We start from the raw sequence: 20,869 nt of genomic DNA, 5'->3' as shown, positions 1-20,869 counted from the left end.
TGGCAATCGTTTAGTAGAGACCACCTGGGGATTCCCTTGTAAGCCAGAGCTCCTTGCCTCCTTGGTGTGTTCTGCAAGTGGGTTGTCCGTATAGACCTCGAAAAGAGAAGAAAATCCGTAAAAAAGAAAAAAAAAGTAAAAGCGTGCGAATCCCAGGGTCGATCAAGCCGTACTGTGGATCGCAAACGAGTTATGCCTCCGTCAATACCCACGGGGTTTTGAGTGCGTAGTTTATGTACGTGCGGTATTAATGCAATTGCCTCATCAGGGCTGGGACGGAGGCCAAATTGCTAATTCAGCTCGTGACGAGCCGAGCTGTCCTGTTGCAGTGTGGTCTGGACCCTCTTAATGATGTCCAGGGGCTTGGCAGCCGGATTATAATGCTGCTTGAGAAGGCCGCTCTGTACTTCTGCTGCTAGAGCGGCGGTGTGTTCCTCTGTACGGAGGGAGCGTTCCGTGTTTCCATTTTTTGTAATGACGCCACGTGGACCGGGCATCTTGAGCTTGAGATAAGCGTAATGTGGCACCGCGTTGAATCTAGCGAATGCGGTTCGTCCGAGCAGGGCATGATAGCCGCTGCGAAATGGGACGATATCGAAGATTAGTTCTTCGCTTCGGAAGTTATCCGGGGAACCGAATACTACCTCCAGCGTTATTGAGCCCGTACAACGGGCCTCTACGCCTGGTATGAGTCCTTTAAAGGTAGTCTTCGTGGGCTTGACTCGTGAGGGGTCGATGCTCATTTTACGTACTGTATCCTGATAGAGCAAGTTGAGGCTTCTACCACCGTCCATTAGGACTCGTGTCAGGTGAAATCCGTCAATGATTGGGTCGAGGACCAGTGCGGCTGAACTGCCATGGCGGATGCTGGTTGGATGATCTCGGTGGTCAAAGGTGATCGGGAATGACAACCACGGATTGACTTTCGGGGCGACTGGCTCTAACACATAGACGTCCCTAAGTGCGCGCTTGTGCTCCCTTTTGGGGATGTGTGTAGCGTATATCATGTTCATCGTTTTGACTTGAGGGGGAAATTTCTTTTGTCCCCCAGTGTTCGGCTGCCGGGGCTCCTCGTCGTCGTCCTCGCTCTGTGATTCCCCTTCCTTGTTTCTGTTGTTTACCTTGCTGGCTTGTTTAAAGACCCGGCAATCTCTATTAGTATGGTTGGTCGGTTTGTCTGGGGTGCCATGTATCTGGCAAGGACGATCGAGTATGCGGTCCAAGCTGGATGGTCCTCCGCTGCTCCTTTTATAGGGCTTCTTTCGCTGGCCGGACTTAGAGCCATTGAATCCGGCGTGAACTGTAGTGTAATCGGTGTTGTCGCCATTGCTTCGGCGTTTGTGTCTATTGCGCCGGAGCTTGCCGATGCTGTTCTTGGCTTCAGTGGGGCCTGCCTTGCTGGCTGTGTTTTTGCTACGAGCCAGCCAGCTGTCCTCACCCGCAAAAAAGTGGGTCATGAGTGCCGTAAGGGCTGCCATAGACTTCGGCTTTTCTTGGCCGAGGTGGTGTGCTAGCCATTCTCCACGGATGCTGTGTTTGAAGGCTGCTAGGGCCTCGGCATCCGGACAGTCGACGATCTGGTTCTTTTTGGTTAGGAACCTAGTCCAGAATTTTCTGGCTGATTCTCCAGGTTGTTGAACTATGTGGCTTAAGTCATCGGCGTCTGGTGGCCAGACATAAGTTCCTTGGAAGTTGTCCAGGAAGGCTTCTTCCAAGTCCTCCCAGCTGACGATAGAATTTTCAGGCAGGCTGTTAAGCCAGTGCCGAGCTGACCCTTTAAGTTTTAGTGGGAGGTATTTAATGGCGTGGAGGTCATCTCCTCGAGCCATATGGATATGGAGAATAAAATCCTCGATCCATACTGCGGGATCGGTTGTGCCGTCGTATGTTTCGATATTGACGGGCTTGAACCCCTCGGGGAATTCGTGATCCAGTACTTCATTTGTGAAGCAGAGAGGGTGTGCGGCACCTTTGTATCGGGCCGCATCGCGGCGTAGCTCTGATGGAGTCCGTCTGCGGCATTCGGCCCGGGCGTGGTTAAGTTTGTCACGTCCGAATAGGTAGCCGTCGTCGTGCCTCGAGGCACGTCCACGCGATCCGTAGATCGATCTTGTATGTCCTGCTCTACTGTCCAGGGTCTGCCGGAGGTCGTACGTGTGACCCTGAACTCTTCCGTCTCGATTTTTATGGGGCGGTGGGGCAGGCTGCTGTTCGGCCTGAGTTGCCGCTTTATCCCGACCGCGGGGTGGCCAGTCGGCCGCCCTGTCTCGACCACGTGGTGGTCGTTTCGCATTACGCGAGGGAGATATGTGCTCCGATGCCTCCTCATCGAATTGATGTAGCAGTCTGCGTTTCGGGTAGCTCTTGGCTGGGCGCTTGAGGCCGTATTCTTGGCTGTCAGGACATCAATCCATCTGTCGACGAGCAGATCTTGTTCAGCTTGAAGCTGCTGCTGTTTCTTTTTCAGGCTCCTTGCAGTGGCTATGAGCTGAAGCTTAAAACGCTCCTGCTCTAGAGGATCGTCAGGCACGATAAAGTCTTCGTTGCCGAGGCTTGTCTCCTCCTCTGAGGGTGGACGGTAACTATCGTCCTTCGAGTCATCTTCTATGGCCTGTTCATCAGGGTTGTCTTGCCTGTTGTCATGTTCCTCCTGTTCGGATGCAGCTCCGACGGGGTCTTCATTGTTTTCGGCGTCGCCCGGAGTACTATTTTCTCCGGTGCCAGTGTTGCCATCTTTTGAGCGATGAGGCTTAGAACGGCGTTTGGGGCGCCGGCGCTTGGACTGCGTCTCAGAGGGTTTATTCGCGTCTGGCTCTTCTTTGTCATCGCCAGATCCTTTAGGTGTATCAACCATGTACACGTCATTCGAAGAGGTGGTCGTCCAACGTCCAGTGAATGGCGGGTCTTGGCCTTGCTCCTTGTCGGCATCGTCGTCCATACCGTCGATGTCTTCGGAGCCATAGTCAAGCACGTCGGTTAAGTCATCGATAGTGGCTATGAAGTGGGTGGCGGGTGGGAAGCAAAATTCCTTGTCATCCGCCTCTAGCTCGAACCGAACATAGTTTGGCTGTGAGTCCTCCTCCAAGGACAAGTTCTTTAAAGAGTTTAGCATGTCACCCAAAGGTGAATGCTAGAAGACGTCTGCGGCGCTAAATTCGAAAATCGATAACCGATCTAGCTCGGTGTCCGCAGGCGTACCTGGTCCGGAACGTATAGCCGGAGACGAGTCCGGAGTTCCATTGGCGCAAATATTGCAGGATGTCGAGTCCGTGTGTGGCTCCAACGCCGCGGACTTTATGGCCTCGGAGGGCACGATCTGCTTCGGTTCTGAGGCCGTTGCGGCAACAGGATCCATCTCCTGGATGTAATCCGATAACAGACATAAGTCATGTTCATCGGGACGAGGGGGAGCGATCGCTGCTGTTTCCAACCTGTTGAAGATCCAGTCTCCACGGGTATCCGCAACGTAGTTCAAGCTTCCAAATCTGACCTGGTGGCCAGGGGCGTAGCTATCGATCTGCTCCAGACGGCCAAGCGAGTTGGCCCACAGTACGAAGCCGCCGAACACAAAAATCTGACCGGGGAGGAAGGTTCTTTCTTGGACAGCGTCATCATCGACGATTGAAGGGGCCATCAAACCTGTTGTCGGCGGCAAAGTGGAACTCTCAATGAAAGTACCAATGTCGGTGTAAAAACCGGCGGATCTCAGGTAGGGGGTCCCGAACTGTGCGTCTAGGATCGATGGTAACAGGAGACGGGGGACACGATGTTTACCCAGGTTCGGGCCCTCTCTATGGAGGTAATACCCTACTTCCTGCTTGATCGATCTTGATGAATATGAGTATTACAAGAGTTGATCTACCACGAGATCGTAATGGCTAAACCCTAGAAGTCTAGCCTATGTGAATATGGTAATGAGTATCCGCCTATCCGGACTACGCTCTCCGGTTTATATAGACACCGGAGAGATCTAGGGTTACATGGGGTCGGTTACATAAGAAGGAATCTTCATAGTTGGTCGCCTAGCTTGCCTTCCACGCCAAGGAGAGTCCAATCCGGACACGGGTATAGTCTTCGGCCTTCATATCTTCACAGCCCATCAGTCCGGCCCAATGAATAATGGGCCGGACGCCCGAGGACCCCTTAGTCCAGGACTCCCTCACCCGCTCTGGAGGGTCATGTACCAAAGAGGAAATCGGCCTCATCATACCCGAAGTAACAATGCAAAAGGAGTGGTTATTCTTCATGTTTGATTCGTTGCCCAGCGACGAGCTTGTAACCATGATCGTCACCCTTTGGGCGATCTGGTCTGCACGGAGGAAGGTAATACATGAGGGAATTTTCCAGACACCTTTGGCAACCCATTGCTTCATATCGAATTACCTGTCAGAGCTTCAGTTTTTGGAGAAGCCAGAGAAGGAGAAGAAGGCACCGGCTCCTAGATCGGCAAAGTGGATCCCTCCTCCAGAAAATCACTTGAAAATCAATGTCGATGCGGCGGTTGCGAGACATGGTGGTTTTGGGACAGTAGCGGCCATTTGTAGAGATGGCAGCGGGGAGTACCAAGGAGCGTCAGTGATCCGGTTCAACAACATTGATGATCCGGAGACGTTGGAGACCTTGGCAATTCGTGAAGCTTTGGCCCTCGCGGATGACCTGCTCTTCCACAGTATTTCAGTGGCGTCGGATTGTAAGGTGGTCGTCGAAGCGATCAAGAAAGGTACATGTGCACAATATGGGGCCGTGATACATGAAATCATGGACCGCTCTAGAGTTTTTTCTTCTTGTTTGATTAATCATGAATTTAGGACCTCGAATGTTGAGGCTCACAAACTTGCAAAGGATGTGTTATCCCTGGGTTTTGGCCGCCATGTCTGGTAAGGTCACCCAGGAAATTTGGATTTCGTCCCTGTAAACATTGTGACGGGTGAATGAAAACTTTGCGAGTTTGTCTCAAAAAAAAATTATAGCCATCAACTGGTGCAAGAGCAATATATTGCATGTTTCTAAAAGAAAGCAATATATTGCCCGTTGCCAGGGAGTTCCGTCTCGCCTTCGGTCGGCGCTCTGCTGTGCTGGCCATTTATTGTAGCATAGTTTTTTCAGTTTCCACGATCTTGCATGGTCTTCTTGCGGCTTTTCTATTTTCTTTTTTCCTTTGTTTTGGTCTGTTTCCTTTGGTTGTTCGTCCTTTTTCCATTTTTTTCGTTTCCTTTTTTGGTTTCCTTTGTTCTTTGAATTTTATTTCCTTTTTCATTGTGTAAACACATGTTACATTTTTTGTATGAATTGTATATTATTTGTTTAAATCTGAAAAAAAACACATGTTTACATTTTTCAAATACATGATTTTTAAATATATGTTATAATCTTTACTTTTTCACAAACATTGTATATTTTTCTTACACATATACAAAAAATTATATATGTTTGTCATTTCTTAAACACGTTTTTTTTCAAAAAACTTGTTATGAACATTTTTCAAAATATTGCTAAATATCTTCAAATACAAGTTAAAATATTATTTGTATGATGCTCAAAAAGTTTTTAAACTATCCAAATATATTGTTTGAATCACGCGAACATTTTTCTAAACATAACATACATTTTTAGTGGTACTTTTTTTTTAATTACACAAACATTTATTTTGCGTTGTATAACATTTAGTCACATAAACTTGTTTGAAATTGCATGAACATTTTTTGAATGTCAGATACTCGAATGGTACAAACAGTTTTAACACTGCACTTACACTTTTTTGAAATGTGCAATGAATACTTTTAAAACATAATAAAATATATTTTCATAATATTTGTATTTAACATTTAAAAAACATAAGCAAATGGAATAAAGGAAAAAAGCACGCATACGACATCAATGTGACGGGCCATGTGGTTTCGTTGCCTGGCCCACTATCGGTTCTTTACAGGGACTACAATTCACTGTCTCACACGATATAAGACATAGGCGCACCCATAAACGGGAGATACCTGATAATTCTACACATTACTCTATCCAACATTCCATGCTTCAATCACTAAGCCCCCAGTGTGCGCGAGAGCTATCTCTCACTTATAGCGAGACGATAGTTGTTCTCGCATGAAGTGATTTCGCTCTTGCGTACAAATCGGGTCGGCCCATTTTCCTCCCCTGTTTAGCTCGCTCGGATCGATCGACGTACCGCTACTCGCTCCCTCTTGCACTGGTTTGGTCCGGTTTTAATTCTTTTTTGTCTTTTCTTTTTTCCCTATGGTTTTATTTCTTTGCCTTTGTTTTTTTTCAGTTATTACACAATTCTTACCGGTTCTCTTTGCTTCTTCATCGTTTTCTTTGGTTTTTTGTTTTCTCTGTTCGTCATCGGTTATTTATTTGTTTATTAGTTTTCACTGTTTTTTCTTTTCTTTCTCTCGTTCTTCAGTTTTTTTGTTTCTTTAATTAATGTCTGTCTTGTTTCTGGTTTTCTTGTTTTCTTGGTTTGTCTTTGAATCCTCATGGATTTTTCACGGTTATCTTCAGGTTTTTTTTTGCTGCGTTTCTGAGGTGTTTCTTTCTTTTCTTTGGTTTTCACCGCCTTTTTGGTTTTGTTTGTTTCTTTTTTGTTTTTCTGTGACACCCCAAAAATTTTGACCTTGTTTTATAAATTAAAATTTTGCCAGAAAATTAAACTTTTCCATTTGTCTAGATTTACTCTTTTGATATTGTGGATTTTTACCTTCAGTGAAAACTTTCCAAAAGTATTATTGAACTTGTATGCTCTCTCTATGAAACAATTTTTTATCGGTGGATTTAATTGCAAGGTTTGCTTTTTCTTGAGCTTTACTCTTTTAAAATGATTTTTCATAAATTTGGAGCCTGTTTTGCACTGCAACCATTTGACAAATGCATTTAATATTTCCACCAAAATTTGGGGATGTCATGTGATGTTTCCACATCACTTTTATGCAAAAATATCTTTTGGTTATTGGAGATTTTGAGCTCTACATCAACTTTTCAAATCTGGTCCAGTAGGCATTTTTGCACTGCAACCTATTTAAATATTCCTTTAAAAATTCTTCCAAGTGTTTGGAGATGTCAGTAGATGCATATAGTTCAACTTTATACCAAAACCCAGTGATGTTCTTTGAAACTTTTGAGTGAATCAACCTCTTTTTCATTCTGGTCCAGTTTGGTGATTTGTACTGCAACTCTATTTTATTTTGCTCTAGTGCCCATGAGCTTTTTCCTGCTTGTAGCCCTCCCTACAAAACCTTTAAGTCCAGGAGAGTGGACCCATTGGAGGATTTAAAGTGCATGCAATGAGACCTTTTTCTTTCTGTCCAAAACTGTAGTTTTGCAAAACTTGCACTAGCAAGTTTCTGGTTTTGCCCAAGTGATCTTGCCATCATCACCTACATCTAGAGAGACCCTGATCTGGAGATTTTGGCCACTCCAAGAGTTGCCTAAATGCACTTGGCATTCTGTCGAACACTTGGTGTGCACAGTCAGTTTTGGCATGTTTTCTAGTTTGCATTATGGATTTGATCCACTGACCCAGCAACCTTGTCCACTAAGCTCCTGGCTATCCATAACCCTGCCCTGTTAGTTTCCAGCCTTCCTCTCGCACTCGAGGCTGCCCTGGCATTTCGTCGAGCACGTCCCGTGCGTGCTCTGGGCGCGCCCAGAGCGCACTTTTTGCACGCGCGCGCACCGAGCCGCCGCGTCGCACTGCCGCCCTCGCCGCGTCCCGCCCCTGGCCCTTGATCGCCTGCAGAGCCACGCCCTGCACTCGCCCACTCGCCAGTACCCTCCAAGCCAGCCCTGGCGCCCTACAGCGCCGCCGTCAGAGCCTTTGGCGGCACGCCGGCGTCGGCAGTGAGCTCCTGCCATGGTCGGCGCCGCCCAAGCCACCCGCGCACGCCAGCTGCCCCTGTGAACAGCTCGAGCTTATCCTGGAGCCCGTCGGCACGCGCTCGTCGCCGCCACGTCGCCCTGCGGCTACAGAGCGACGGTCGCCGGCGCTCTTATCCACGGCCGCCACGGGACCAGCCTCGAACGCCTATAAAAGGAGGCCCCGAGCCCCTCCGAGCGCTCAGCCGACCTCAGACCTCCCCCCTAGTGCTCCCCTAGCCGTGGATTGACCGGAAGAGGCCATCTCCCCCACCTCCGGCCGGTTCGGCCGCCGCTGCCTTCCGGTGCCATTCGTCGCAACCAGACACTCCCCCGCCCATCCAACGCCACCACTCGCTTCCCCTTGTTCTTGCGGAGCTGCCCAGCGCCTCAGCCTCGATCGGAAACCACCGGAGCCCAAAACCCCCTTCGCTCCCGTAGCCCCCTCCGCCGCGGAGCTCACCGCCGGCGACTCCTCCCACCACCGTCGACCCAACGACCACCGAGAGGACCGCCCCGGTCTGGCAAGTCCATCCCCGCCCTCGGATACCCGTGGGGAGCTGCCGTTCGTCGACGGCGATCGCCGGAGTCCCGCCCCGTTCGGGCAGAGGAAGAGGAGGGAGAGGGGGGAATAGTCAAACCTGACCAGTGGGCCCCCCCTAGACCCACTGTCGGCGACCCAGCCCCGCCGACGCGTGTTTTAAGTGGAGACGTGTTTCGCAAAATACGTTTTCGCTCAACAGAAAGCGTAAGCCCCTCCGAAACGTTTTCTTTTTCTGTTTTATTTTTAAAACAGAACTTTGACTGGCTATCTCTTTTAAAATAAAACTCCAAATGAATTGATTCCTTTTCCTACCTCTCTCAAATTTCATCTAGTTTATTTTAAGATTTATTTCAAAAATATTTGAGACAACTTTTTGTACTGTTTTTGAAATATTTGTTATTTGAATATTTTTCAAAATAGGAAATGGAGAGGGAAGAAAACTTTCAAAGAGTGCATCCCCCTTGCATACTCTTGAAGGCAAGCATTCTGAACTCTGGCATAATATTTTCGTGAGGTGTTTTAATACGGTTACAACACCACTTTGACTTGGAGCATACGTTATTTTTATGTAACGGTAAAGTCACACGCATGAGTGCATATTGGAGATGCTTTACTGTTAGAATGGTTATGCTGGTGATAGTGATCATTCTCGCGAGCTTTTCATGCATACCGGCAGGAAGCCGGGAAAGTCGTGGTCTTGGGTAGACACGGGCTTGTCCCTAGTTCCTCGTCGGGACGAGTGTGTCCGGTATGGCATGATGAGGTTTGATGAGCGGTGATTCTGTCTGTCATGGGAATATATTGGTTATGCTAATCATTCGGAGAATACTTGGACCTCCTGAGTCGGCCGTAGGTCGAGTCTTGATTAGTAACTTCCCCTACTTGTTTTGTACTACCACTTGTCCCTGCCGCAGATAGGGTACGGTTCAGTAAGTTGTCAACCCCTTACCAAGGCACACACCGTACAGAGAGGCCATGGTGGAAGATACCGGATGCATCCGGTAGGCATGCCACCTGGTCCGGGGGCATGGGTGTTTCCGGTTGGGACCGAGAGGGGGGCACCCCTTAGAGCGCGCGATATAAATTTGATCCCATGCTACGTCGAGGTTGTAGCCTCCCCACTTAGAGTTTTGCTTGGCAGGTGTCGTGGGTGATTCCAGACACCGGTAAGTTAAGCTGGTGTGTGCAGGTCAGGCGTGTTTTCAATTAAAAGGCCGTAGGCGGAATTAGTCCCGATGGACTAAATAAATCCGTTACTCGTGGGTAAAGAGTACACCCTCTGCAGAGGTCATATCTATTTGGATAGCCATGTTCATGGGTAAGGACTTCAGTCTGAGATGGGTCTAGTGACGGTTTTCGGATGGAGAAACGGCTAAACTAGAATCTAGTGACGGTTTTCGGATGGAGAAATGGCTAAACTAGATTTTGTTTATGACCTGTGACATCTGAGGATTATGTTTATTATTATTATGGACTAACCACTTACCTTATTTGAATTATTGAGTATCCCTGGGACGGTTCTACCTCCTGGATATTCACTATGATTATTCTTATATAAGCCCTTTATGTGGTGTCGCTCAGACGCCCGACTGCGGCATGTTTGTCATTTAATTATTCTTTATAAGCCCTTTATGTGGTGTCGCTCAGACGCCCGACTGCGGCATGCTTGTTATTTAATTTTCCTTTATAAGCCCTTTATGTGGTGTCGCTCAAACGCCCGACTGCGGCATTATTAATTTATTTGCACCCTTTCGAGGAGTCATTTCAGATACTCGATCAGTGCATTCTATTACTACCCCCGTATTGCATGTTCATATTTTTCCCGCATGCGTGCATCACAGATTTCGCTTATTTCGTGATAGATGTTATGATCATAAATATTTCGGAGCATGATTATCCCTTGTTATATTATACCCGTGTTCTCAATGTTTGCGAGTACATTCAAACGTACTCACTGGCTTGTCCCTGGCTATTGTCTTGGCCAGATTCCTTGCTTGGAGATAAGCATTGCGATGACAGCCCCGGAACCTACGCAATGACGATAGCAGCCTCGCGAAGATAAGAGTTATCCTGGTCAGCTGTTCTTGTGGGAAATGGAGTCCCATAGACGCAGATGTACCACAAACCGCTTCCGCCATCAACCACCAGAAACCAAGTGTTGTACTCCTAGGCCACAATGGTCTTGTACTACATATTTTGTACTTTGCTTGGAATTCTTGTATCAAGTTGGTGCCTCATCAGCTAACAGTAATCCTGGGGCTGGTGAGCACAAATGCCGTTTTCTGGGAAATTAATATCCCGAAAACCCGGTCCTGACATTTCCAGCTGCTTTTTTTGTTTTCTCTCGGTTTTAACTATTTTTGTGTACACATTTTACTATATATCTAATACATTTTTTGAATACATGATGAATATTTTTTATATACACATTTAACAATTTTCAAATGCTTGATTATTTTAAATAGAAGTTTAAATATTTTTATTACATGGGCAACATTTTTTTATACACATTTTAACATTTTCAAATACAGGATTAACATTTTTCGAATACATGGTCACCATTTTTCCATAGATATTTTAAATTCTCAAATGCCTGATTAACATTTTTGAAATACAATATTAGTATATGGTCAACTTTTTCTATACTCATTTAACATTTTTCAAATGCTAGATTAACATTTTTCAAATACAATCTTGATATTTTTTTAATACAGGATCAACATTTTCTCTATCCACATTTACATTTTTAAAAATGCTTGATTAACATTTTTCAAATACTTTTTAACATTTTTTAAATGCTTGATTAACATTGTTTTAATACATGATGAACTTTTGCCCACACATATTGTATACTTTTTTTATACATTTTTCGCATACATGAGAATCATTTTATTTATACACATTTAACTTTTGTCAAACACTTGGTTAACATGTTTTGAAAATATTCTTTGTAAAGTGTTTTTTGTAGTATATTTATTTAACATACTTGGGAGTAGAAACGAAAGTAAAAAAATTAAAACAAAAAACGTGAAAATAAAGAGGCTGTGGCCTCCCTCACGCCTTGGCCGGCTCATTTAAGGAGGTGCTAGACGGGAGAGCATGTTAGCTCTCGCTATAAGCAAGACATAGCGTTGGCACCCATTGTGGCCGACTAAATAGGGTTAATGAGTCATTTACATGGCCGATTCTTTGTGATGGCCATTAATAGGCACAATATGTTTTCTATATTTATAAAAATACACAATATTTTTCACTGAACTTATCTTTTTAATAAGTTTAGTTATAGGAAGAAATTATGTGTTGAAATAAAAAATGTTCACACGTAACAAAATAAAGTTAGTGCATTACAAATAAAATGTGTGCATGTTTAAAAAATGTGTGACAATTTATGAATGTGTCGCAAAATAATACTATGTAATAAATGTTCATGAGTTTCAAAAAACAAGTCTGCTTATTTTTAAAGATCTTCTTATATGTGAAACAGTGTGCTTATATTTTAAAAATAATTCATCATTTAGAAATATATGACACAAAAAACAATTCATGTACATAGTAATACCCATGAACTTATACAATTTAAAAATGTATAATATATTAGAACCAATTGTATTTTACAGTAGTATACTCCCTCCATTCTAGAGTATAAGGTGTGTCGATTTTCATGCAAGTCAAAATTGTGTATCTTGACCAAAATTAGAATAAAATATCGACATCTACAATACAAAAATATAAAAATACTTTTCGTGATGGATCTAACGATATAAATTTGGTATTTTATATATTTTTCCCTGAAAACTTGGTCAAAGATGCACATGTTTGACTTTGGGAGCATGACGGGAACCACTAGTAGGGAAGTTTATCATCCAATCGTATGCAACAAATAAGCATCAAATCCGGACAACAACGTGGGCTAGGTGAACCTAAAAGAAAAATTACATCACATGGGTTGGGAGAACATCTAGTTTTTTTTTTTGAGGGGTGGGAGAACATCTAGTCAAACTTATAATTGGTCACGCGGACTATCCGGACTCCACCAGGTTTGGTTCAGGTTTATAGGAATTTCGACGTTTGAGCTGGCCCGCAAACGTTTTAGAGACGATTTGATGCACGCCATTGGAGTTTCCCTAGTAATAGCAGCCATGCTTATCTAGGGCACTAAACTATTCAAAAGAAGAAGAAAAACTAGTCACCCGCAAAAAAAAAAAATTAGGGCACCAAACAAGTTGTGCCACTTGTATGTGGAACCGACGATGACTCCAGATCGTACTTCAGTCGACAGCATTCTTGTATACTTGTTCCGCCTGCGGCATCTCCCATTTCCTTGGCGAGCGCACCAACCAGATCTGGCCAGATCCAAATCCAAGGACCCCATGGCGCGCCAGACAGCGTTTTTCCCCACTGAGCAAGGAGCATCTCGGATAGCACTCGCGCTCTCGTTACGTGGCCAGCTCTCGGTCGCAGAGCCGTGGCCGCGCTGTTGGTCGCCGACCACCGTGCGAAACACAGACAGAGACGCACGGGGCCGGGCGCACGTCGTTGGTGGGGACGGAGCACGGGAGTACGGGACCGCGCGCACGTTACCCCCACCCCGTTTTGCTGGAGGATAAGGGCGAGCCCGGCTCAGCCGATACGGGCGCGAGCGTACCGGCGGCATAGGCAGCCAGCCAGCGTACGTGGACGTTCGCCGCGAGGTGGTTTCGCCAAGCCGGACCGCCGGCGTCCCCGTTTGCCTTCCGCGGCGTGAGCACCGATCCCCTCACAGGCAATGGCGAAGGAGAAGCGTTCCTGAACCCACGAGCCCACGACCAGGAAGAGAATCCGCTCACGTATAAGCGGAGTTGCGTGTCCGGACGGCCGTGTATGCAAAAGGTGGAGATTGATTGGTACGTGACTCGGAGTTCCTATCTATCTGCACGGACGTGTCAATCATCACGAGTTTTAAAGAGAGTTCATGGTTTCTCCCTCGCCTCCGGCCACCACACGTCCAGTCCACGCCGCCAGCGCCCAACAAACCCGTTCCTTTCGTCTACCTGTCCGCTCCGCCCTGCTCGACCCATCCATCCATCCGTAGCACGTACTGTACCGCACGGAACCGCATCGCACCACTCGTTGCTGGGTTTTTCTACCCCCCATGCGGCTCCGGGCCTCCGGCTAGGGGGCCATTTCCGCCCGGAACCTGCTGAAGTTCTATGTTCCCGTGGTCCTTGCGATCAGCAGCTCGCCGCTTGGCTGCCGCCACACGCGCAGCAGCCTCGGCTGCGGTGGCGGCTCGATCACCTTCACCGGCACCGTGGCAAGAAAGGCCGCCTGCTGTCGAGGATAGAGAGGAGCACCAGCAGCGGGCCGCCGTGTGGGATGATGATCACCGTCGACCTCGCCGGTGAGCGTGCTAACTAACCTTGTGTTGTGATCAAGAAATGTTGTCATGTTCAGTTCAGGGACATTTCTATCTGCTTCGCAATTGATCGCGTGCTTGTCTGGCTACCGACTGCCCAATGCCCAGCTCGTTCCCTTCTCGACGCTCTCGTGCTGATTGATCGAGCTAGCATCCATCTGCTCCTTTTGCCGACAAATAATGATCATACGTTGCTAATGAGTGTCGACCGCTAACTACTCCGAGATAACAACATTAACAGGCAGTAAGTCTGCACAAACCAACATTAACACACTACTAACACGTAGGTTGACAAGACAGTGATCCAGTATTCCAGTGGACACAGCCCAATTATTCATTATTCCACTGTTCATGACGCGTCGGCAGGCAGCAACTCGATAAGCCATGGCCGTGGGCCCAGGAATCAGAAAAGGCCACCAAGCCACACACGGCACCCACTCCAACTTCTGCGGAATCCAACGGCGAGGATCGTCCCATCAGAGCAAACCAAGGGACAACCGCCCAAGACGTCACCCACCAGCACACTCGTACAGCTGTACTCCTTCCTACGAGTCCCCCTCCACTAATCTAACCATCGACGCTTCCGCCGCTCAACGGCCCAACGACCCTAATTTATTCCCACCTCCGCGCCGCGCCGCACCGCCCGGGCCTCGGTTTCTCCGTCGCATCGCCGTCGTGCCCTCCTCGGCGCCCCCGTAAAAAGCCTCGGCCATCGCCGCCCCTCCTCAAATGCCCGAGACCCCCACGACCCCTTCCGGCGCCTACCCGTCCACACCCCATGGCCCCCAGTCTCCTCCGGCCCGCCTCCCCGTGCCGCCCCCTCGCGCCGCCCCCCTGCGCCGCCGGCCCCGGCCGGAGCCGCGGCACCGTGTCGGTGAGTGTGACTCCCCCGTCTCCCCATTTCCGGGGCTTCCGCGGTTCCGTTTTGCTGATTCGTGGCTTTTCCTGGGGGTGCGGCAGATCGGTGATTCGACGGCGCGCGGCGTTACCCTGAGGGCGGCAGGATCTGGACGGTGAGTTAGTTATCCTGTCTGTGGCGTGAGCTTTGTAGCTTTGTTGCTTTGGATAACTGGCCAGACCGCAGAATTATCTGCGCCGTCCTGAATTTCTGCTATGATATGTTTTTGCTGCTCTTGGCTCTCTGTCTGGGTGGTGATGCCGTGCACAAATTAGAAGTTTTTAGAGTAGTGTCTGTGTGTTTATGTGGAGCTGCTGTGTTTCTGGGTGCATAGCTCTGTAGCTTGCATGCAAGTGTTTTTACGGGTTAATTTAGCTGGCCTCTCTTATTCTCGGTGTCACTAGTTTAGTGTGCATGTCTCTGTTCTTCATACTATTTCGTCAGTGTTATGGAAGATCGAAAGAGATCCAAAATTGGGGAATAATAAATCTCGGCATGTGCTATTCTTTTTTAAGGAAGGCAGTGGTGTAATTATGCAACTTTGATTAATGTTTTCTGTCGCACTGATATATGATTCAAATTGTAATTTGTAGTGATGCACTGTTTTCCTCTGGGAAACATTAAGATAAATTAGGTGGGCATAGTTCACTACTGCCCTGGGCTATACTGTACTGTAGCATTTTAAATTACATCTTGGGACTGTTAGTCATGGATTCCAATTGTCAATATGCTAATGATTAGTTCCAGTTTAGCCCTTTAAGTTGTACTACAAATGTTATCTCTCTTTCACTCAAACAAGCATAGAATTGGGGCACACATTTTGGTTTGTTGAGTATTCTCGGCTGGTTAGTCGATTATGCTCACAACTGTGTAGTGCTATCTCTGAAAGCGAAATGAAATGCTAACATATAAGCAATGCAGTAGGCCTGAAATGAACTTTTTGTCAACTTAACGTGGTGCTGGAAAACACTGAATTTTATGATTTGCCCACTTGATATTAAGAGCATGATTGGTTTGATGTCAACAGTAGGCAAAATCAAAAGTTGCCAAAAGTTGATAACTTGTGAGATCAGCAAGAAAAGTTGCTAACCAACCAATCACTAGCCGGTATGCCAACTTTTGGTATCAAACCGATCATGCTCTAAATCTTTGATTTATCAAATGAGGAACATTCTGTTGTAGTATATTATGTCTCACAATAATAAAGTATATATCATCTGCAGGAGCGATTTCTCATGTGCTACAAAGGCCTCAGAAGATCATTCTGGCTTGACCCGACAACTTCTAGATTTTCAACATGATACTGTAGATGAGACGGATGGAGGATATGATCCATTCAGTCAACTAAAAGAGAGGTTCACGGACTTCAAGCAACGAAACTATGTGTAAGTCGATCATGCAGTACATAATGAATAATTCATTTTCATAAGTTAGATGAATATCTTTGTCGCTTAACGTCGCTGTATTTGTAACGTGGTCAGGGAAAATTTTACCAATTATCAAAAACTTGCTGAGCAGCAAACACCAGAGGTATAGCCTTGTCATGTTAATTCCAAATCTTCGTAATTTTCACTGTACTGTCCCTTATTTGTATTACTTTTGGTTTCATGTTCCTGTGTCCAGTTCATGGTGGTTGCTTGTGCGGACTCCAGGGTCTGCCCTACCAGTATTTTAGGGCTTCAGCCTGGTGATGCATTCACTGTCCGTAATGTGGCAAATTTGGTACCACCATACGAGGTATTACTAATTTAGCATATCTTTATGTTTTATTAAACTTTTAAAGCAACGCACTTTCTATTGTGGAAGTTCTGATAGTAAATAATGTTGCAATATAAGCATGGAGCTTCAGAGACTACTGCGGCACTAGAGTTTGCTGTCAACTCACTTCAGGCAAGAATCTTTTTTCATATGGCTTTCATTTTTCTTTCCTCCCATGCATGTGACAGATCATTTGTAGCGAAGTATCCAGTATTGAAACAATTGTGTTCCTTTGTTCAGGTGCCTAATGTGTTGGTGGTAGGTCATAGTCGTTGTGGTGGCATCCAGGCACTAATGAGCATGAAAAGTAAGAAAGACGATCGAAGCTCTAGGTACAATTCTCTTCCCATTTCTCCTTTAGAGATTCTGTATTTTGTACTTTTACATGATGCAAGCCTGGTTTGTTTTTATTGAACAGAACCTTTATCAGAGACTGGGTCTCACTTGGGAAGAGTGCAAGATTAAGCACAGAAGCAGCAGCTGGAAATTTGAGTTTTGAATCACAGTGCAGACATTGTGAAAAGGTGATTTTGTTCATATCAGTGTGATGCGTGATTGCAAGAAGTAGGAACTGTCTGAAAACATTGTTTCCAGAGTAGTGCATTGGATTAGTCTCTTGCATGGCCTTATTTATTCCATGTCATCTCAAGATGTTAGGCAATTTTCACTCAAGGTTACTTTCTTGGTTGAGTTCATATGCATTCAAGTTTTGGAATTAGATACAGTGGTTTTGTAGCTCTACATGTCAAAATTTTCTCGACATGCATGCCAAATGGCTATTGTTTCATATGTTTGATCAATGTACGGTTCCATGAACTTCGAGCATGTGAGATAGTTGAACCTAGAGGCATGTCTACCTATTATCTAAAGTGGAAGCATCGTCTGACATTGAATAAATTGTTTGATGCAGGAATCAATTAATAGCTCACTGTTGAACTTGTTAACATACCCTTGGATAGAGGAAAGGGTGAAGGAAGGGAATTTGAACCTTCATGGGGGATACTATAACTTTATAGATTGCACATTTGAGAAGTGGACATTAGTGTACCGTCCAGGGCTGGAAGGTGGCAGCAAGTATGCCATAAAGAACAGGTCTACCTGGTCTTGATCAATGAACAGGCATTACTTATACTCTGGTAAAGTTCACTCTGCTTCCTGTGGTTAAGCATGGTTTTACTCTGCCATTTTGCTGCTGTTTTCATTGCAACTTGCTCCAGGTGGTATTGATATTGAAACTCTTTTCACTGCAGAGGAATAAAACCGCAATGGAGTAAAGTTCGACACAGCGAACAATACATTATTACGAAAGTAAAGTCTGTAAACTGCCGGGACAAAGCGAATTCAATCCAGTTGCTATGCGTTTTCTGTCTAGAATCGTGAAAGGGCGGCTAGTAAAACTGCAAAACCATAGTCAAACGAAACGATGTGTAATGCTGCCACATTTGGCAGGCCTTGTGTTGTAACATCTGTATAATGTCCATGTATCATTGTAACAATAAGATACAGCCTTGTAATGTTTGTTTTATCAGTGTATAATTATTTGAACGCATGTGTGACTCAAATAAGCAAAACTGTGATGCAATGCTATTTTGAATCTGTACTGCTTCATTTGTTGGATGATAACATCCCAAATATTGTAGTAGCTCATCTCCATTCCTATTTATTTGTATATCGGGAGGTTTCTGTTATCTGAGAGCGATATTTCTTGCCGCCTTTTCATGACTCTGTACTGCTAAGATTCCAAACGGTACTAGGCGACTGTTCTGCTATCATTCATAATGCTGCATCAGCAACTCTCTGTTCTACAGTATATCACTGGCAAACAAACAGCAACCGGTTGATGTGTTAAATCCAGAGGCTACTGTGCTGACATTTGTCTAAATTTCTCTCAGTGCCTGTACTTTCACACTGCCATTACAGAACCTGAAGGACATGATTCAGTGATTGCAAAGCCAGCTGAACGGGAAAACACAGATCAAACTAAATTCTGTGATATACTTATAAGCCTACTAATCCTACAGGTTGATACACGCTTGTGAAGCAAACATGGTGGCGCAGAGCATCATCGTGTCACTAGCTGCCTAAACCCTGGGAGATGAGCGCCGAGAAGCACTGCCTCTTGTAGCCCTCCACGGCGAGCAGCTGGTCCTCCCGGGTGAGCAGCACGGCGCGGAGCGCCGCGTGCAGCGCCGGCCGGGACGCGCCCGCCGCCTGCCCGGCCTCCAGCTCCAGGACGCTCCGCGTCCTCCCGCCGACGGTGGCGATCTCCGCGCGGACCGCCCTGGCGCTGACGGAGCGCACGGCGCGGCCCAGCTCGGACATGAGCCCCGGGCGGTCGGCGCAGCACACCCAGGCCCGGACGCGCTTGGCGCTCTCCCGGGCGTCCCAGCGCTCCTCCTCCACGCCCACCTCGTCGCTCTCCCCCGGCACGGCCACGCCGGCCACCGCGCCGCCGTCCGCGTCGCCCCGCAGCTCCCGCACGTGCCGCACAACCTCGCCGAGCAGCGCCGCCTTGTCCATCTGCGCGCCGTGTCCGGCTCAGTCGGCATCATCAGCCTACCGATAACTCTGACGAGCATGGGAAGTAGCGAGCTTACCTGGGAGGCCGACGGGAGGAGGCTGCGGAGCGTGGCGAGGTGGGTGTTGATGCGCTGCCGCCGCTTGCGCTCCGCCTCGCTGTGGCTCCTGCTCGTCCGGGCGCCGCGGACCGGCGGCGAGCGCTGATCGTCCATCTCCGCCTCCGCCTCCTCCGGCTCACCGCTCCGTGTCGGCAGCACCATCTTGGACTTGGAGCCGTTTGAAACGACCGGGAGGCGGGAAGCCGGGGCGTTAAATAAGGGTGGCGCCGACACGCGCGGCTTTACCGCGTCGGGCGCGGTCGCTCGACGGTGTCCCGATCCGCGGCGCCGGTCGGGCCGAGAGGAGCTACGCGCGGCACAAAAGCTGCGTCCGCGCGTGACGCCCTGCTGACCTTGCCACTAACTCCTCGGCGCCTTTTTACCCCCCGTGTTAGAGAGAGGGTGGTAAAATTGAAAACGAACGAACGAGCGATCGATCAAACGACAGCGGCGACTGCAGCTCATATACCATGTCGCCTCTTTCCCGCGTGACGTGCAACTATTTGTGATGGACGGATGCCGCTTTTGCCGGGCCTTTGGAACGTACGTGCGTGGTAATTCTGTCCGACGGGTCGACGGCGGTGAAAAAGTGTCGGCGAACAAAACTCCACTGTTTCTCCTTTAACGCCGGCGCTACACCACCATCAGATAAACGGTGCGCGTACCGCGGCCAGTACATGTGCATTGTGTTGTGCGTGACCGATTGGCCGATGGACCCTGCGGGATATACTGCGTGTCGGGGATGGACAGCCAAAGACGAGCGAGCGGTCAAAGGCCCGATGATTTTTTTCCCGGTAAAAACGTCCAGCAAAAGGGACGGGACGGACGGACAGATGATGCCGTGCCCCCTCCCGCCGTAACAACGGGCGCTGCAACGCGCCGCCGCTTTAGGTTACAAGGGAATCAGGGGAAAAGCTACGCTCATGATCCACGTCCGCGTCGACGTAGTGCGCCATGCGGCGGCACTGTGAGGACTCGTGGTTCTCTCCGGGGTCCGGCCGAGCGGGCGGGCCGGCGAGAGGCCCGAGAGGGGAACAACACCGTCGGGTTCATCGGCCCCCCGCCCTTTTGCTCCGTGCTGGGCTGACACGCGGTCGATGTAGCGCAACAGGGACGGCGTGTGCTCCGGCTGATCCTCCCGCTGCCCGCCTTCAATGAATGGCATGCAGGGTCGATCGATCCATTGATCGGCGCATATGATCGGTCTGTACGTGGAAGGAGCGGCATCGTGCTGCATGCGATTGACGACCGACAGGCTTTGTGGTTTGCAGGCGGTGATCGCGTCGTCGCTCGTCAAAGGGAAGACAGCGCAGCGGCCCATGCTGACTAACGTTGGTACCGCTGGCGTGTGAAGGCTTATCCGAGGCTAGTTCATCGACAGGATGCTTCCAAAGGTAAAATTTCGTGTTTTGACCCTTTTGACTAACAAATCCAGGATCTGATCCCTCTTTAAATTTTTTTCAGAATCTGACTTTTTTCCCTACTGCCAGGGGGGTGGCGGTAGGTTTGGACGTCCTACCGCCATGGGCTATGGCGGTAGGTACCTTGACGGCGACTGACGGCCGTCGGCTCATGCTGACGTGGAAAAGGGCCTACCGCCATGGGCCCTGGCGGTAGGGTACTCCTCCAGCACCTCTGGCGGTAGGGTCCTAGGAGGTGGATAAGGGTGGGAGGGGCCCCACCACCACTCTTCTTCCCCACTCATCTTCTTCCCCGTGCTCAGCCCCTCCCCCCCTCACAAATCCCCCTAGATCCCATCCGTTTGCTTGAGATTTCACCGGTGGATCCGG

General features: G+C 47.9%; 2 protein-coding genes across 5 annotated transcripts; one reads left to right on the top strand and one right to left on the bottom strand.

Moving 5' to 3' along the window:
- Positions 1 to 13,385: 13,385 nt before the first annotated feature.
- LOC123121770 (beta carbonic anhydrase 5, chloroplastic) lies at positions 13,386 to 18,010 on the top strand. Of its 4 annotated transcripts, XM_044541816.1 has the most exons (10): positions 14,369 to 14,679; positions 14,766 to 14,818; positions 15,927 to 16,088; positions 16,185 to 16,233; positions 16,327 to 16,440; positions 16,540 to 16,593; positions 16,702 to 16,793; positions 16,880 to 16,985; positions 17,372 to 17,597; positions 17,712 to 18,010. In XM_044541816.1, the coding sequence occupies exons 1-9, from the start codon at positions 14,584 to 14,586 to the stop codon at positions 17,567 to 17,569; spliced, it is 924 nt and encodes a 307-aa protein (XP_044397751.1). In that variant the 5' UTR covers positions 14,369 to 14,583; the 3' UTR covers positions 17,570 to 17,597; positions 17,712 to 18,010. The 4 variants fall into 4 exon arrangements, with proteins under 4 accessions (XP_044397750.1, XP_044397748.1, XP_044397749.1 ...); XM_044541815.1 differs by lacking the exons at positions 14,369 to 14,679; positions 14,766 to 14,818 and adding an exon at positions 13,386 to 13,790; XM_044541814.1 differs by having other exon boundaries at positions 14,366 to 14,679; positions 16,540 to 16,793.
- Positions 18,011 to 18,320: 310 nt separating this feature from the next.
- LOC123121771 (transcription factor AIG1) lies at positions 18,321 to 19,431 on the bottom strand. The gene is made up of 2 exons (XM_044541817.1): positions 19,059 to 19,431; positions 18,321 to 18,981 (listed from the first exon to the last, which is right to left on the bottom strand). Exons 1-2 carry the CDS (start codon positions 19,239 to 19,241, stop codon positions 18,535 to 18,537), a joined length of 630 nt encoding a protein of 209 aa, XP_044397752.1. The 5' UTR covers positions 19,242 to 19,431; the 3' UTR covers positions 18,321 to 18,534.
- Positions 19,432 to 20,869: the final 1,438 nt, after the last annotated feature.

The sequence above is a fragment of the Triticum aestivum genome, chromosome 5D, assembly GCF_018294505.1.
Source record: "Triticum aestivum cultivar Chinese Spring chromosome 5D, IWGSC CS RefSeq v2.1, whole genome shotgun sequence".
In the NCBI taxonomy this organism is placed as follows: Eukaryota; Viridiplantae; Streptophyta; class Magnoliopsida; order Poales; family Poaceae; genus Triticum; species Triticum aestivum.
This window is presented reverse-complemented; position numbering and strand designations above follow the sequence as displayed.